The sequence below is a fragment of the Apteryx mantelli genome, chromosome 5 (assembly GCF_036417845.1).
Source record: "Apteryx mantelli isolate bAptMan1 chromosome 5, bAptMan1.hap1, whole genome shotgun sequence".
NCBI lineage: Eukaryota > Metazoa > Chordata > Aves > Apterygiformes > Apterygidae > Apteryx > Apteryx mantelli.
Genome location: NC_089982.1, coordinates 36,738,122 through 36,756,263, shown reverse-complemented (window position 1 = coordinate 36,756,263; position 18,142 = coordinate 36,738,122). Strand labels below are relative to the sequence as shown.

Here is an 18,142-nt window from a genome sequence, read left to right as displayed (position 1 = left end):
GCAGTTTCCTGAAGAGCTGTGGGGTTTCTTCAAGAGCTTCCATTAGAAGGTGATACCTCCTTGTTTTTTGGGATAAAAAGCCATATTCCTCTGCTGCTCTCATATTCCTTTGCTGGAATAACACATAGGAAGATTTGCGTGTTTCACCATGCCTCATTCTCTCAGAATGTAAGCAATATCTTTGCAACTGTTCTTTGCTTTCATCTAATCACACCTTCTATGCAGTTACGCTAACGCACAGGGGTTTATCCAGTAAAACAAATAGCTAACAGCACTGAACATCTTCCTTGCTCACCGTTCTATGCATTCCTTTACTACAGCAAAATTGCCATCACCAATCACCTTTCCCACTTTGTATTTCTCGAGAATGGTAGATGACCCTGAGCACTTGTTTCCATTCACACCTGCAAAAAAAAGCAAGGTCAATAATGCAAGCTGAAGAGAAGTGTCAGCAGCATGTAATGTATCCTCCATAGACTCCACAGATACAAAACAAACAGTCCTAAATACAAAACAGAATTTAAATGCAAGTTGTTTTCCTCACAGCTTATTCCCTTCTTGTTACCTCAAACATAAGAAAGAACAAGATACGACTAATCAGAATTGTTCAACCTTTTAACATACAGGTCAAATATTACTATTATTTGTGTTGACATATTCTAAAAGTAATGAATGCAGATAGATCAAGTCCTTAGTCCAAATATTCCTAAACTCAAGATACCTTTTTTGAAATATCTCCTGGATGCTTTTTCCATATGCAACAAAGCAAAAATCAAATAAGATTCATCTATAATGTATGTAAAAGAACCAAAATGTCATGTAAAATATACTTTTCTTTAACTAATAAAGAACATAATTCAGTCCAACTGTTTTTTCCTCTTTACTTAGCCTATGCCAGGCTCTACAACTGCTATGTCCAATCAGCTCCTAGATGTTTTTTAATTTCTTCTAATGAAGCAATAAAAACATTCACCAAGGGATTAAGAAACATAGTTCCTACATCACATATTCCATGAACAGTCAGGAAGATGAAAGATGATACCAAAAAACTTAAATTGATATAAGGAGAATTTAAGAGTGATTCAGAGGCACCAAGTCTTTAAGAATTGTTTCTGAAAAGCATCAAAGGTTTTATCTGCTGAATTTCTTCAAGTTCCCTTAGCTGCTGCTGAAACAGCAAATACAAATAAGTTTGACACCTACTTATTTTAGTATTTTTAAAATAAAAATACACTTAAAGTAAATAAATCAATAAAAAATTAACATTGCTTCAACAAACTAAGGAATGAAATGTTACGGTTAAGTAAGACCAGTTGACGTGCTGCTAGGAGGAAGACTCCACTTCCAATCCAGTCACAACACATTTCTGGTTATATTTTGCAGGTCATGTTCATAATCACTCAAATTCGCAATGGTGATTACTGAAGAGCAGGTCGACTCATGTGCTAATACTTGACAAAAAAGAAAAAAATATATAATTTCCTAGCTTTAATGCCTTGATGTAGCAAACAAAATAAGTTTTTCCAAGATATGGTTGCCAATAAAGCATCAGTCATTTCAGAACAAAAATTGTTTTGGAGTTGTCAGAAATTATCTAACATTGCTAAACCAACTCTCATTTACGCATAAACAAAGCTTTTGCAAGGACTGGTAGCAATTGTTAGTGTCCTACCTTCAGGACTCTGGCAATGCAATGATTCAGGTGCACCATTCACATTGGAAGAAGATCCACCATGTGCAGGGAGCTATGGAAGTACATAAGATCTTGTTATTTCTGATGACAAAGTAACCACAAGAACGAACCAGGGAGAAATTTAGAGAAAATAACAGGAACATTACCAAAAAAAAAAAGAACCCTCAAACCCCCAACACTAAAAACCCATACAGAGAGTCAGTTTGCTTTTCCCCTCCCATCTTATTCTTGTTCTCTCACAGTTCACCATCATTATAGTATATCATTGTCATTTGCACCAACTGAAGATCCAGCCCTGATATTCCTATTTACATATGTAGTTTAACAGATTTCAGCAAGCCTGTTACAGCAAAGAAAATTCCCTCCAGCTGCACAAAGTCCCATCTGAAAACTAAAGAGCCAGTGCATGTGAAGGCAACATTTCCTCCTCCTTCTATTTAACAAAATCATTACTCTTTGCACACTGGATAATACACATTTTCACCTCCAAGCCAGTGATTCAGACCCAGAGACAGTCACCACCAGACACCTATTCGGGGCCAATGCAGCAAACAGGTGGTCTCGTGCTTTATTCTAAAACATCTGCTTCACAGTTGGTGCTGTTTCATGTTTCCTTAACTGAACCCAGTCAATATATGCTCTCTTCAGTTTAGCACTGAAGCATGGTAAGAAGGTAGCATAGAAATGCCTGCATGGCCCTACTAGTTTACATTTAAAAAAAAGAATGTTGGCATAGGCGACCTGGCACATCTATGATAGTCAAATTCACTTTATAATTTAGCACTCTATAGGTTATTACAGATGTGAAGATTTAGGACATCTACAAGCACTTCAGATATCTGATATGCATCCAGACATAGATCCAATTTTAGTAACTGTGTCACTGCATAAAAATATTTAAATAATTTAAATAATATTTAAATAATTTTGGAGGATGAAGTCCAAAAAAGGCTACTTTTGCTGCACTAACACCTTCATTGGTAATCAGTCTGAATCTTCGCAATTCTGCTTAAAGTTCTTTTGTCACACTGCCCAGGGGACATACACAGCAATCATTTTTTTTTATTTTAAAAAGGGGTTGAGACATGAATGAATGCAACAAACAGTAAAACACAGCGGATGTGTACTGTGTTTTATAAGCTCTCCCATTACAGTTTAAGCATAGGGATGCTCTGTTAAATTAAAATATATTTTAGATCATTCCCTCTCCTCTACATAATACTTCTGGCTGTTCTGTGAAGTTCCACATCTTGTTTTCTTCATGGGCTATTACAGTAGTTCTCACCACTCACCACATAAAGGATTAAAATGCTTTTCTGCCTTAAGCTCAGTATCTGCTGAGATGGCTTTGCATGACACGAGGAATGCAAATGCAGCATTTTCCATTTTAGCTGACATTGTCTGGTTACACTGCAGAATATTTTAAATCATTAACACTATTGTCAAGGAAAGAACTGAACTGACAGATAGGGATATTATCTAAAGGCTCATGAAATGCTAATGAATGCTTAAGTTTCTAGTGGCAGCTGAGTGGTCAAATCAGCTAAAGGTACAGTAACTAGAAGCCATACAACTTAATTTTGCAGAGCCACAAAACCAATGCTGTTTACCAGCATTTGCCATAGAAGTGGCATCAAACAGCAGCCAGGCAGCTACGACTTTCTGCTAATCACTTAAAACCAGGCTATGCTAATGCTGCTGTCTGAGCAATCTCTTTATTTAACAAGGACCAGGAACGAGGACATCTGGATTAAAAGACATTGAAGTAAACTTGTGAGTCATTTTTAATCTGTCAGTCACATTTTCTTCAAGCATAAAATGAGGATAACAGTCCTGACCTGCTGTGTCACTGGGTGGGAATCCTCAGAATAAATCACTGCAAAGCATTAGTCATCAACAAGAAATATTAGTCATGTGTTTTGGGTTTTGAGTGAGTGACAATACATGGGAATATCTAGCCCGCACTTCCAATTTCCTTCATCCTTGTAATCAGGTCACAGCATGACTGGATAAATTCCTTCTTACCATAATACTTGTAAGGAGGAACAAACAGGAACAGGAGAAAAAAAATAAGAGGAATAGGAACAAGAAAAAGATCTAATACTGCTGTTGTGGCTGCGTTACTAGATCAGAGCCTGAGACTGCAGGTTTAACCTTAGCTCTGCTGCTAATTTACCACAACTCTAGACGCAAGTCCAAACCCACTCCATAACAGAGGTTCCCTGCAGTGTGGGAGCTGTGGGTCCTTGTCTCAGTTCCTCAGCAGCAAAACCAGTCTAGTCTTTCTTTACTTCATCAGATCACAGTAGAAGTGAACTCTCTAATGTCTATGAGTGCTTGACTAGTCAGAAACAGTGGGAAAGAGGTAAAAGTGGATAGTGACACAGCAATGTCTAGGTAAACACTTACAGAGTGATCAGCATTTGCCTTTTTTTTTTAAAAAATCCAATGAACACAAGAGAATAGTCATGAGAAAACTACCCAGAATTAGAGATTATTATTAATAAAGTCATTTTCTAATCATCATTTATCTACTCAGTGACATGTAATAAATTAGAATATCTAGCACTGTTGGTATCCCAATAGCTGTAGGTATTTTGAAACTGAAGTAAAAATTTTGGATGTTCAAGCAGACTGAGTGTTTCACTAGTCATTCTGTGGGTATTAAGGAGAAAAGAATACATATTGCTTTGATACTACTCTAGTAAATATGGAGTGAATCACACTGCAAATCAGATTTTTCAATAATTCCTCCTCATGTATTCAAGTCCACACAGCTCTACTGCTCTCTTCCAATAGTTCTTCCCTTACACATGACAAATTTGAAGTGCAGAAGACTTAAATCTACCCTCTTGCCTCTATGCGCAACTGCCAGAAAACTCAAGCCTGAGGCAGAATTTGATTCTTGGTTTTTAGAAGCTCAGAGTAATTTAGAGCAGCAATGTCTCTTCAGCAGTTTGAATAAACCAATCACCTTAGAACATAGATGCTACTGGCCAAGAACATCTTACACTAACCGTCACTCCTGTTGCATTTAAACAATATGCACTGCAGAATATTGCAATCATTGCCTTTATTTCCCTCAGGTTGTTTCCCACAGACAATCTGTGTTTTGACAGCACATCCAGAGCCAAATGCACAATGCAACACAGTTCTTAGAGATCCTGAGAATATCGCAGTGAACACACAGTTCTTAAGCTAGCTGCGAATTGTTTTACGGCCTAATTACAAATGTAAAATGTCTCAAGTCCTGCATAGAAAAACAACTGTCTAACTATTTCAGCTTCTTCAGACAGATGTGTGCTGAACTGATTTTTCTGTGGAAGAGTAATCATTTTTCCAGGTTCACAGAAACATTTAACACACTGTTTTGTACATGACATTATTTTATAAAGAGTGACTGTGCCTTGAGACACTAGGTTCACCAACGGGACACGTGGTTTTGTGAGAAACACTCACACTAGATATGCCATACCCACAAGTTTAAAACATTCTTTAATACCCAATGTTCTAACTGCACCTTGACATATGAACTTAGCCAAAAGTATTTAGCATTCTTCCCTTCCTCCCTACTTAAAGTCAAGCCTATTAAAAACTCTCATTCTAACTAGCTCTGGTTCCTAAGTGTGCAAAACTATCTTCAAACCTATTTAAAGGAATTAAATTCTTTTATAGTAAAACAGGTTTCTAGAATCCTCTCAAGCTGTATCATTTGATATATCAAGCTATATCATCCATATCATACAAGTTACTACTTGCATTTTAAAAGGTTTGAAACAAAAATAGTGCAAAGAAACTATGCTCTACAGAGAAAATCTAAATTCTGTATGACTAATATCAAGTCTGTCCACAGGAAAATCCCCCTGTACAAAATGTGTTTAATGACCCACTAAACTATTACGACTTCATTCACTGTAAAGCTTCTATTTCTAACATATAAGAGAAAAATATCCAACACTGCAGTGTGGGATTCTTTTTTTAAAATCTGAAGTATCCAATGTATATCATGCCAGACAGCTGCATCCTGACAGATACTGTGTGTCTTGGGTTTTCTCCTTTTAAGTTAATAATAAAAACTGAAAACATACAGAAAGATCAAACAAAAACCATAAAACCCTTTAAACCAGTACAGAATCCAAGAGCATGAACTGAAATGGGCACACAAATGTAAGGTGTTGTTTAAATAGTACGGAGAGAGTGGCCCAAGTGTCACTTAAAATCTGGTTCAGAGTCCAAGTCTCTGATTTGGGAATGAAAAAGCAGAATCTTGACAGTCTTCATTTTAATTAAGTTATATCAACTGGTCAGTAGCAAAAATTTTTTAATAAATCTTTTGAGTCAAAATGGTACAATATAGCTGAAAAAAAGTAAACCTAGTGCTTGTATTTAAAATATAAATGTGGAAGGAGATAAGAAGGTAATTCCAGATAACTACACATCTGGTGGAATTTTATTTTTTGCATCATGAGGGTGTGAGGAAGGATTTATGGATATAATTCCATATTCTCTCTAAGTGGAATGCTATCTTATGCGACAAAACTCTGTCCAGGATTGGGTTAATTGCCCATGACACAAATATTGGTTTAAATGTTTTGGGTTGTTGTCGTATTGAAGGGAATAACTGATCTCTTGGCAGTTATATGGGATGGTGCTTTCTACGGCACTTGCTTTTCTGTACCATTATAGCTTCCCACCTGAAGGTTCCCCTGTGTCTGTCCTTTTTGCATGCTTGGATAGAAAAGGATGACTTTTGTCATCAGATTGCCAGGCATATAAAAGTCCTGTACAAACGGTCATGTTCAAACAATTACTGGACATCAGTCAGACCTGTTATGGTTGCACAGCACCTGCATACTATGACTGAGGTACACTAAGTCTGCTGTCCTTGTGCTCCAGCGCATTCATAACGTGCTAAACAGGCTCTGAACTGTATGGTACGTAAGTACATGTATCTGTGTGCATGTGCACACTCAACCCTTTCTGGGAAATTCCAGGCAGAAATATGGGACGCCAAGCAAACATTATTGTTATTATTTTGAGGTCCTGCAATACCCTCAAAGTGCACCTAGCCAAACTGAGAACAAGTCTGTCTAATATTGTTAACTTTTCCTCCAGTTCTGTTTTGGCATTGCTGGGATAATCTTTCACCTGAGAGTTTAGAAGAGAGTGTGAACTCTTACAGCTTCAGAAAAATTCCTTGATATTCTCAAATCATATCTTTCTTTGTCTTCATGAAAACACTAAAATTGCTGATTAATCTAACTGTAGACCATAAATATTCTACTGAAATTTTGAAATAACTGTTTGCAGAAGTATTCTCTGAAATTTGGGACCTCCTTCACAGTTTCAGTGTAATTAATCTTGAAAAGCTGTGATCAGGAAGGGCAAAAGGACATTTGAAAAAAATAAATGAAATGGTATTTAAATATTCAGTATTTCCAGTGAGATATGGTCAGTCATTTATAATGTTCAATACTAACATAATCTGTATGACAGAAACAATATACAACACCTCTACAGTTTTCAAGTGATACCCAAACTCTGCTAGTAACCTAATGATACTGTAGAGTTACTTGTAACAATACAATAGCCAAAAACATTCATGGTATTGCAAAGATACTATGGCACGCATTTTGGTGTACTGCTCTAGAAACACTGAAGAACCACATAAAGATTACCCTTTTTCTGAAGAGATTTTTAGTTGCATCATATTATGTAAAGTTTTTAGCCAGATAATGAGTGGACTTAATACTAAGTGCCATACCTCAGTTTCCACACCAGCACAGATTAGCTGTCTCTTTCTATCCATTGTATGAGCAATAAAGGTGCTGAACTGTAAATTACCAAGGGCAAGGGAAATAAAGAATTCCTCTGTGTCACTAGGTTGGATAATTCTATGCAAATATTTTTAATATACAACTTGCTAACGGGAGTGCATGTGTGCAAAATTGAAGACATTAAAGCCTTGATGAAGTCTCTAATCCATCAAATCACTTAAGCACATGTTTAGCTTCAAGTACATTAACAGTCTCATTGAAGTAAAAGGGGCTACTCAATAGCTTAAAGTTAAGCAAGTGCTTAAGTGATTTGTTGGATCAGCTTTTAATACCCTTTCACTTTGGTCATTTGGCCAATCAATTGAAAAAGTCTTACTGAGGCAAAATCAAGCACAACGCTATTTAGCATAATTGGGATTCCAAGAAATGCCTCAACTGTAAAGCTTCTTTATTTGTATTTTTTTTTTTTTTTTTGGAAAAGATGTCTAGACTTTCATGGTACTTAATTTCAAGAGGGGACATCAAAACACATCCAAATAGGCACAAGGAAATTACAACACCACTTTTCAAGGTCTCATATTTTAATCGTTTCTTCCTAGAATGCCCTGGATGGTTTGATTAACAGTTTCAAATTGGGAATTAGACTTTTATAGTACAAATGATACTTAGTAACAGATATACCAGAAGAGTTAGAGTCAAAGTACCCCTAACAGCATTATATATCTAGGTCTATAAACGCTCTCTTAGAGCCAAAAAAAAAGGGCTATACTTTTCAACTGTCACTTGCCTAGAACAGCAAAAAGTCTCTTCTCAATCATTTGTCCTGTGTCACCTAATGTACTAATCTATGAGCAAATTCTAATATCTGTGGAAAAGCTAAAAGAAAAATAAAAAAACACAGCCCACTCATCCAGAAAAGCATATTGTACAGAGAAGTCATTTATGTCCGTGCTTGTTACCTTTCATATTTAAATACTTGCCTTGAAACAAACCCTCTGTGAAGTGAAATGCTTAATAACGGGCTAAAACTGTGAGGTTAAAAATAAACAACTTTCAATAAAAATACCTAGTAGCATGCAACTGTGTGTGCTGCTTTAAGGTGTATCCTTATTTATTTACTCAACTACACTCAAAAGACATGACATCATGTCATCTGTACTTGTTCCTTACTGGAATGAAAGGGGTTGCAGAAAGATCCTATAGCCATTGCTGAGGTTAAATTCCTATGACTTCAATGTCATCTCAGACTCCAATACAATTTTTTTAAATGTTTCTGCAAGGCAAGGATCTTGGACAGGCCTAACCTGGCGCACTGGCTTACAGTACTGAACAATTAGTAGCACAAAGAGATTCTGGATGAAAGAGCTAAAAAGGGCAGAAGAAAAGCCCTTCTCTTAAAAGATAAGCTGTTCATCAGGAGTTATTTCCTGCAAGGAGTTTTCTGTTTCTGAGCGTACCACTTCTACTGATCTAGTGTTGTGAAGGAGAAGGAATTCTTGGGGACTGAAAAGGTTTCGCTTTAAAAGAAGTGGCATGCAGAGAATATGATGCAAGACTCAATGTCTGAGACTGAGAAAAAGATTGGTGTTGCATTTGGTATTTTTTGCTAGTTTACTGCTTTGACGACAAGGATTATCACAAGCTCTACATTCATCTTCACTTCTATTAGCCAGCTTCTAGCCTATGGTTGCACATATTTTGCTCTGGCAATCAGAAGAACACAGGTTTTTAAGGAGTTTTGTGTGCAGCTGCTCTGATGGTCTGCTCTTTACAGCGAACAGAAAAATCAACCCCGATTTGTTCCCTTTTCCCAACAAAAAGAACACACAGTAATTATGCAAGATCAGATTCTCCTACAAGGCAAGTTAACTATTTTATCAATAAAATAACAGGAAATTTATTTTCTTCATAGAACACGAACAAACTTAGAGAAAGAGGGGCCTGCCTTTTAATCTGCCATTCTTGTAGGACCACAACCTCTTTTTCTGACTTACAGATTAAATATACTTGTGTTATTAGCTTTCCTAAAACTTCTAAGAACAAAAAAAATACCATAAGAGAGTTTATTTTCAGTATTCCAAACAAAAAAAAAGACACCACTATCAAGCTGCCCCTTGTTCATATACAATCATATTTTTATTTTAACATTTTCCTAGGTGTTCCTGTTTCATACCCTACAAAAATAAACATATAGGCTTTCTACACAACAGCACAGCCAAAATATTGCATTTCAAAAGCCAGCAAAATCAGAAATATACTTTATTTTTTCATTGTCTGCCATGGTGTTTATATCCATGATATTTATTCAGCTGCAGTCGTGGCACCTTCTTTATACAAGACCAGGAGTCCAGACTACTTGTCTGTGCAGTGATGTGGTCTTATCAACAGGGAACTCTTAACTTTGAAAAGCAATAACCTAAAAATAATAAAACTGCTCTCTGCCTTCCCTCAGTTTTCCTCATCAGACAGGCCAAGATCAATCCTACAAAAACAAAAGTAGGTTTCTTAAGATTCTGGTTTCCCTTAAAACCATGCCTCCCTGTTATTGGTTTGATGTTGATTTCTTTGAATTTCACTCATACTTAGCAGGATACTGTTCCCAAACAGTCATGACTGCTAGAACATATCCAAGAAAAAAACGGTCATTGCAAAGTGCACTCATTCCTTTTGGAACCTGTCCTGACATTCACCAGATTACTTTATCTATCTTTAGTCTCAGGAGCACAGCTGGGATCCTCCTACTAAACAGATGCATGCCAGTGGGATAAAGCCAGAGGTAGTCACTACTTCAGTAACACACGTTAGATATGAGATGATTCATTTCTTTTTGCTGTTTTCCAGCCCTTTGGTCATATAGGGATGACTTATTTGACATGAAAACCCATTAGTACCCAGCATCAATTAAATTCCAAAATGAAAAAGCACAACAGCCTACTTCAGTGAAACTGACAGTGAAGGGGAAAGATGACATGTTCACTTCCCTGAAAATGGCTTGTTACTATAAGAATTATCTCTGTCTTAATGGAGCTTTAATCTGCTAAAAGCAGATGGGAAAGCATGAGAAAAAAAGAACCAAATTTTCTGGTTTCTAAAATTGTAATTTCATTAAAGAAAGACAAAAAGAGCATCTGTTAAATATAGCTTCAGACCAGCCAAGAAGAGAGCCTCAAGTCCAATGATTTTGGTGTCCTCTACTGTAAATCTTATTGGAGAGCTGTCCAGACAAATTCTAAAATATGTAACTCTAACTTTCAACATCAGCAATGTTATTATTGCTCTTGAATGTGCATTACAGAAGTCTGTTGTCAAGGCAGAGGATACAGGGAAAGACCAATCTACGGTCTACAATGGTAGAACTCAGTGACATATGGCAGAGATCGACACCATGTACCAAACAACTAAAAATATATTAGAATTTATCAAAGATCAAAATCTTTTTCTCAGGATTATCACAGAAGCCTGCAGAAACACATGCAATACTCCAGGCAAAACGGACAAAGACTCAGTAACAATTAGCATGTCAAAACCCAAATCTAAATACTATTCTAATCACGTCCTTTTGCTGGTCTCTTAATTGAGATAACAGTTTTCCATAAAATTATGCAGCCTCTTCACAACTGTTTTGTTCACCAAGGGGAGCTATTACTTCATCAGAATAATTGGAGAGAAAATCCTCCAGCGTGCTTCCAGAAAGGCTGCAATTGATGATATCATAAGAAAATTCTCCTTTGAAGGACAACTGCAAGAATGTAGCAGTAAGATACTCTGTTCTGCTCCAAACCTTTCCTTTTGTTTTACCAAGCAAAAGGCACAGAACAGCCTCTAAGAACTGCAAATGCTACCATTTCTTAAGCGGGAAAGGAAGAGAATTCCCCTGGTGCACCACAGAGAAAAATCTCAGCCAGATGTCAGGTTGCTCACAAAGGAGCCTCTCACATGCTTACTGCTTTCAGGCAGTAAATTGCATGAAGTGGTGTGCCACAAAATGAAGAAGGGCGCTTCAGAGGAAATTTGGGGCAATGCTACAGAGTGTAAGGCATACAGAAGAGGATACTACATTTATATAGGCTAAAAGACCATAAATTACTTGGGGGATTTTTCCGGTCCAAGAAACAAAAATCTGAAGGACAAACTGGCAAATTCAAGCTACCATCACTCTCCTTCCCTAAGCTGAGGGTTCCACCCTGCAAACCAAAAAAAAAACAAAAAACAAACAAACACCTTTTTTCAGATCTCTTTTCCACTTCAACTCAACAATCATACTAGCAAGGCTGCCCTACAGAATTAGAACCCCATTTATTTAGTTAGTTATTAATTCTGGAGCACCACTGTAACACTTCATTCAATGAATAACAAATTCAGTTCTTTTGATGGTTCTGGTACTCACCTTGAGTCCACGAAAGCTTCCTGGACTGGTTGGTGAAGAACTCGAGGACTTGGTAGATTTTGGAGTGGATAACTGACTGCTTGGTGTTCCATTAACTGGCCAAGGCAATGAAAGCAAACAAAGGAAAGAAATGATGAGCAAAAGGAAAAACTAACTTGCTTTTAAACCTAATGTGCCTCTCTGATTAAGTATCACTTAAGTCTGCATATGAAGATCAAAACAGACTCAAAGCATTTAAGAATAAATTACATGCTCTCATACCACACAACTGCTCAAATGGCTGGATATATTATGATCAAGATGACACACATATATCTCATTGTCATTTGAGGGCTTAAAAAGGCCTACTTTCTCCTTCTCCATTGCAAGAGCTTGGGACAAAGAATGACCACAGTCTGTTTTAATTCCATCATTTAATGTGAATATCACCCAATAAAACATGAAGAAAGAAGGTGTTCACAGATACAAACATTTGTCTCTCCATCTCCCCTTTTTGGATCAACACATTACTTTTTAGGTAGAATGTTTCCCAAAACACAAGTATTTTTATACAAAAAACAAACAAGAAACATGAGCTGGTTGGTTGACACAGAGCTTGAAAAGTAGTTCAGAAAAAAAACTGATGTAGGGGAAACCCCCCCAGTTACAAGTTAGTAGGTCATTTCAGAACTTCCAAGAAGTCAGAGTGTCTGCAAAAACATACAATACTCTCCCCTTTGATTTCAAGAGTTCATTCATTTTAACTCCAGTTTTTCAGAGACCTGATACAACTTCTGCTATATCTCTGATGACTTGAATAGCACTTAGGTCAGTCCTTGTATTTTCCTAAAAAAACCCAAACTGATAAATTTTATTATGCAAATGGGATAAAAAAAGTCCATATTAAATGAAGCAACGTATTTTCTCTCTAGCCAAACCTCATTTTTCCCAGTAGAGGAAAACACTAGGCAGAAATTTAAGAGCTAAAAAGGTTCCATAGCTGATTCACACTGAAGAACCCTTTTTTTAAGAAAGGGGGGGGGGAAGCAATCTGCCAAATGGAAATTTAGCTTCCAAGTAAACAGTGATTACACCTCCACATCTCCTTTACACATACAAAAGTCTGTCATGGGTTATGTCTCACTTCTTAACTAGTGCTTTTGAGCTTATTTTACAAGTGTCTGTTAACTTAGAACCCTAAAATTTTCTGAGTGCTAAACACTCCTTCTAACTACTATTTTTACTACTTGAACAGTCAATCTGTCAGTAGGCCAGGCTGACTGCATTGCAACTTCCACACATCCCTGTTGTTCACAACAATCTTTCTCCCCCTGATGTGTGATGTTAAGATACAATTAATTACCATTTAGCTACAGAGTAAATCTATCATGAAATCTGATGGCTTGGATTTACATTCCCAGATCTTTTTCTGGACTAAGAGCTTACTCTTTTCTACTGAAGTTATTGGAATTTTTTTTTTTTTTACTTTAACAAGGGTTGCCATTCAAAACAATAGGCAACTTACTTCAGTTTAAGTTTTTTAAGAAGATGAAAGGCTTTAGGAGCATGAGTTCCTTCTGCTAGCCCTATAAAAACACTGCATCTCATCACTTTGTTTTAGATACCTTTCTTTAAACTCAGCAAAACAATGCTTCCTTATTTTATAACGACTTTGCTGGTATGAAGATGAACAGGGTTACTGAATGCTCACTTACTGTTTTCTGCTTCTTGGAAGGTCATACACAATTTACTTTAGGCATCAGAAACAGTTCTGAGCTGTAAAGAGGCTAGTTCATGAACAAAAATCAGATGTTTCCATAGAAGAATCTGCCTCCAAATGACCAACTATTACTACAAGAGCAAAAATCAAATTATTCACAAATTCACTTTATACAGCTCATAGAAAGGTCATTCTTTCCTGAACATGACCATCAAGGCCTACACTATGACGCATCCTTAGTTACTGTCTCTAAGTCACTACCATCTTTTTAAGCATGGACAGACCCACTAAACTGGGTGTTTAACATAATCCTAATTGTGCAAGGAAGAGCCTCCCAGCGTACACTCACAGTACTTTAACTCTTTACTAAGATTCTTAGATGCGCTTGGTGTACAAGTGCAGTGCTCCAAGCCAGGGGTTCGACTCGATGACCTCCACAGTTCCCTTCCAGCCTGTATCCTTCTATGATTTTATGCCAAGTGGCACATTCTGCTGAGAAGCCTATTTAAAAGAGCTGTCTGTAGATATGGTTTGTCCAATGTTTCCTATGATTGACTGCATGTGAGTTGGCACACATCTCTAACAACAGTAAAAGCCCTACCTCCAATATGTAAAAATCTCGCATGTATAGGAAGTCAGCCAGCTGCTATTTGAGACAGCAGTATTTTTTTTACTCAGAAAACATACAAGCAATCTGTATTTATTTTTGGCACTTAAGCTTGTTCATTGCTATTGATTTTTGTTTTACTAAATCTATAGGCAAAACTTTCCTTTCTAGTTTATTTTCTAAGTATCAGTTCTTTTGATGTGGACCCTGTTTCTTTCTACATGTATGGGGCAGGTTGAATATATAGAAAATAATTTTCTTCTCTGTAGTTCCTTAAGTAGGACATATTAGCCTAAAACTCTTTAGCATATGGAAAACTGAGAAACCTGTGAGTATCTTATAAAAAGTTGAATTCAAATATGGTCCAAAGTCACAACTTCTTTGCTAATGAAAGCAAGTATGTTTCTTAAAAAAGCCTTAGTGTTTTAGAGCAATGCCAGAGATAACTTTCCTGAAGGTTTAAATGAGCCTTTTGTTGTTTTAGAACTTAGGCTGAAATAACATAATTAAAGAAAGGAATATAAGAAACTGCAACTAAAGTGCAAAACTATGGTACACATTCTTGCACTGCTTTTTTCAGCAGGTCTTACCCCTCTCTTTCTGCCTTGGTTGAAATTTTCTACTATCATAGGTTTTAGAATACAGATGTACTGCTCCTCAGGATGTTCCTCTACTTGTGGTCAAATTGTACCTTTGCAAATCTAACTGACACCATTAGCCAATGTCCAACAACTATAAAGCATCATTTATCTTATCTCACCCAGATGATCTGTTTTAACAAGCAAGCTAGACCCATTATGCCTCTGGTTTACAGAGCACAAAATGTATGTTTCAGGCTTTAAAAACACTGACAAATACAGAGAAAAGGGTAAATGGACAGGAAGGAGACACACTGGTGATATACAGCCATAATAATAATGGCTCACCTGGGGATTTTGATGTAGAATAAGCACTGGAGTAGTGGCCACCCCTCTTTACTGTACTCATATATTTGACACAAAGGAAAAAGACATTAAGGAGAGAGGTTATTAAACAGCTCTGAACATGCATGATAGGAAGAAGGGTAAATAAAGATAACTAAAGACTACACGAGAAAAAATGCCAAGTAAATAGAAGAATAAATACCAGACACTTTGTATAAAATTTTCAAATTAACCTAACCAATGGAGGTGTCCAAGTAGAAATAAGTAAGGAAATGACAGCGCTGATTCTAAGTACTCTGGATGAAATTCATTGTTGATAGATATCCCATGCAATTTCATTGGAGTTAACAGGATTGCATGAAATGTAGATCATTTGTGAAACTTGCCCTTCACGCTACATTTTTCTTTTTGTTGTTATTGCAAACCTTCTTTGAAGCCTTTTAGTTAAATAGTCAAACTTTATAAACAGATGATAAATATTCAACTTTTAAAGAACTCAAAGACATAAAATGACTTTAACCAGCATCAATTAAGCAAAACAAATATTGATATGGATATGAGAATATGGAACATGTTGCAGTTTTGAATACACGCACAGGAGCTTACATGCATAGTTACAACCAGAACAGAGCATTGTATATTTACATATTCAATGGTTTGATTTCAGGGCTACTTCTCCAGGTCTAAGGAAAAAAAATCAATTAAGTTTTATTATATTTAGAAAATAAATGCAGAGCTAAAAAAGGAAAAACAAGTTTCTTCTTTCTATTTATTTGCACAAAAACCTCAATGTTTGAAACACAGGGTATTCAGTCAAACTGCAGGTGAATACACAATGTGAATATTTCTGTGAAAGTATAGGAAACACAGGAAAGAATTTCTCTTTTAATGGGCAATAACATTCCAGAACAGCTCCTAAAAGTATTTGAAACATCAAAATCCTGTATTTTGATAATATTTGGCTTATATAGCAAAAACCTTTCAAATTCAAAACACTTAAGGGTATACTTTAGTTCAAAGAATATGAGTTTAACCACATAGCCATCCTGTAGTTAATAAAGAGTATAATAAAGAAAATCAAGTGCCATGCTTAAAATGTATTTCAAGTGTACAACTAGCACAAATTATTCTAGTGTTCACAAAAGGAAACTTTTTGTGTTAATTAAAAAAAATAGGAAGCCTGTTTCTTCTCAGGATTCAAAACTAAATATATATTCTATTATAAATTAATAACTACTAAATCTATGAGAAACTGTTGTAAGTATTTTTCCCTTCAAGAAACAAAGCATGGCACTTGTATTTTACATAGAGACAAGAGTTTCTTCACCCCATTCAGCAAATTTTAAGTTCCATATATTTTATGTGCTCAGCTCTTTCCTATAAGTTGTACCTGAGGCAGGTGATTTGCTTCGACGTGAAGGTCCTGGACTTTTGGATCCAGAATTCTTTATGCCAGATGATCGGGAATAAGATGACTTCATAACACGGCATTCTACAAGCAGACAGATGGCGTTTAGAAAACAATTCTGTATACAGGCTTCCTCCAAACCCTGCTGTTGCTGTTTATTGTCCAGAAAATGAATCAGTATTTTCTAAACATTCTTGCCTACCTGAATGAAACAAATTTATAAAAGAATCTCAGAACTTGAACCCACATACCATACAAAACTTTTTGTGCTGGTCAAATGCTGCAATATTTTGAATGTAGTATTTCTTCATCCCTTGAAATCGGATTATGACTACAGTTCAAATTTGTACCTAGGCACAGCTGAAAGAGTAAAGGAGTCAGCTGATGCCAAGGTTCCTCTGAGAGCTCAGTAAGTCTTGCATGCTGTAATGAGAGCTTCACATAGGGCACAGCAAGGTCAACTCATCTTCTTTTGCAAGAAACTGACATTCTGATCAATTTTTTAAAGATATGAAAAATGCCTACAGTTTCCAAAAGGTGAGACAACATGCCATTTACCATCAGCTATGTATCATTAAATAAAGCACAACCTAAATGGGAAAGGAATCAATAGTCATATATGTATTGACATTTTAGAAACATTTTAATTCCTACAGTTAGCATCCACTGGAAATCTCTCCCAATCAAATCGTATCAATTTCCCTTCTAACTTTCCCTGTTATTTATCACTATGATGTCAAAGTAATCCAAGTCAAAATCAGAACTGGTTAAGCAGAGATGCCTCCCCTGCCAGTCAAGTCATGTCCACATCTTTCTTTAAACTTCTTTTCTTCATTAAGACATCCAGAAATGTTACAGGAAGCAGGGACCAAAGAATGTGAAGAGAGAAAGAAAGAAAAACACCCTCAGTCACTGGGTTCTCAGTGAGAAGATGAACCCAATTAGTCTGTGCAGAGTGTAAAGGGAAAAGCAAGCTTATGGCCTTAAGATCTGCAAAGGAAATTATGATTTTGCCCAGACTGGGATTTGCAGTGTGAGCTAATACAACCACTTTCTCCCACGCCTGCATGAGAATAAAATTATGTCTTAGCTAGTTTAAAACTATGTTAAAAAGACACCATCCTTATCACAATTATACTATTTGAATCAACATGGTCAGGCAGTTTTGGAAAAACAGCATGTTGCCAGTAACAGTAGAATGGCAGCTAGTTGAATCCCCCAACCATCCAAGTACATGGATCACTGTGGTTAGATATATACCTATATTTTTTGATGCAACAAAAGATTTTGTAATGAAATTATCACTTTTGTAAAAATTAGAAAAACAGCACGTGCTTTTGCTTTCAGTTACCTGAGAGCAAGGCAAAAAAATCTTATTCACAACCCGAAGCTCTCCTCAAATAATTTGATAATTCTTGCCAGGGCAAGTTTTCATTACCACAGATTCATTTTTAATAAAATGAAGTCAGTGTGATTCTACAGCTGAACCAATATAGACAGAAAAAACAAGGAGAAAAAGAATGATTTACATGATTTGATATTCCAAGCCAATTCTAAAACTCCCTGGTAGAGTTCAGAGCTTTTTCTTGAATTTATGCTACAAATTTTCTCTTTATGGATCAATAGCTTTCTCAAACCAGTTAAATCC

The 18,142-nt window shown here is 36.3% G+C and overlaps 1 protein-coding gene across 6 annotated transcripts in view; it reads right to left on the bottom strand.

Moving 5' to 3' along the window:
• DCLK2 (doublecortin like kinase 2) overlaps nt 1-18,142 on the bottom strand; it is an 89,830-nt gene that overhangs the window by 26,357 nt on the left and 45,331 nt on the right. For 3 of the 6 annotated variants that reach the window (XR_010884379.1, XM_067297805.1, XM_013951561.2), the window contains 5 exons: nt 16,477-16,578; nt 15,090-15,140; nt 11,858-11,952; nt 1,673-1,745; nt 296-404 (listed from right to left, as the gene is read on the bottom strand). Coding sequence is in view for 4 of the 6 variants with exons in the window: in XM_067297805.1 (XP_067153906.1) it covers nt 296-404; nt 1,673-1,745; nt 11,858-11,952; nt 15,090-15,140; nt 16,477-16,578 (430 nt within the window). In the remaining 2 variants the exon portion in view is untranslated. The remainder of the gene's footprint in view (nt 1-295; nt 405-1,672; nt 1,746-11,857; nt 11,953-15,089; nt 15,141-16,476; nt 16,579-18,142) is intronic. The other 3 variants (XR_010884380.1, XM_067297806.1, XM_067297807.1) reach the window with 1 other exon arrangement.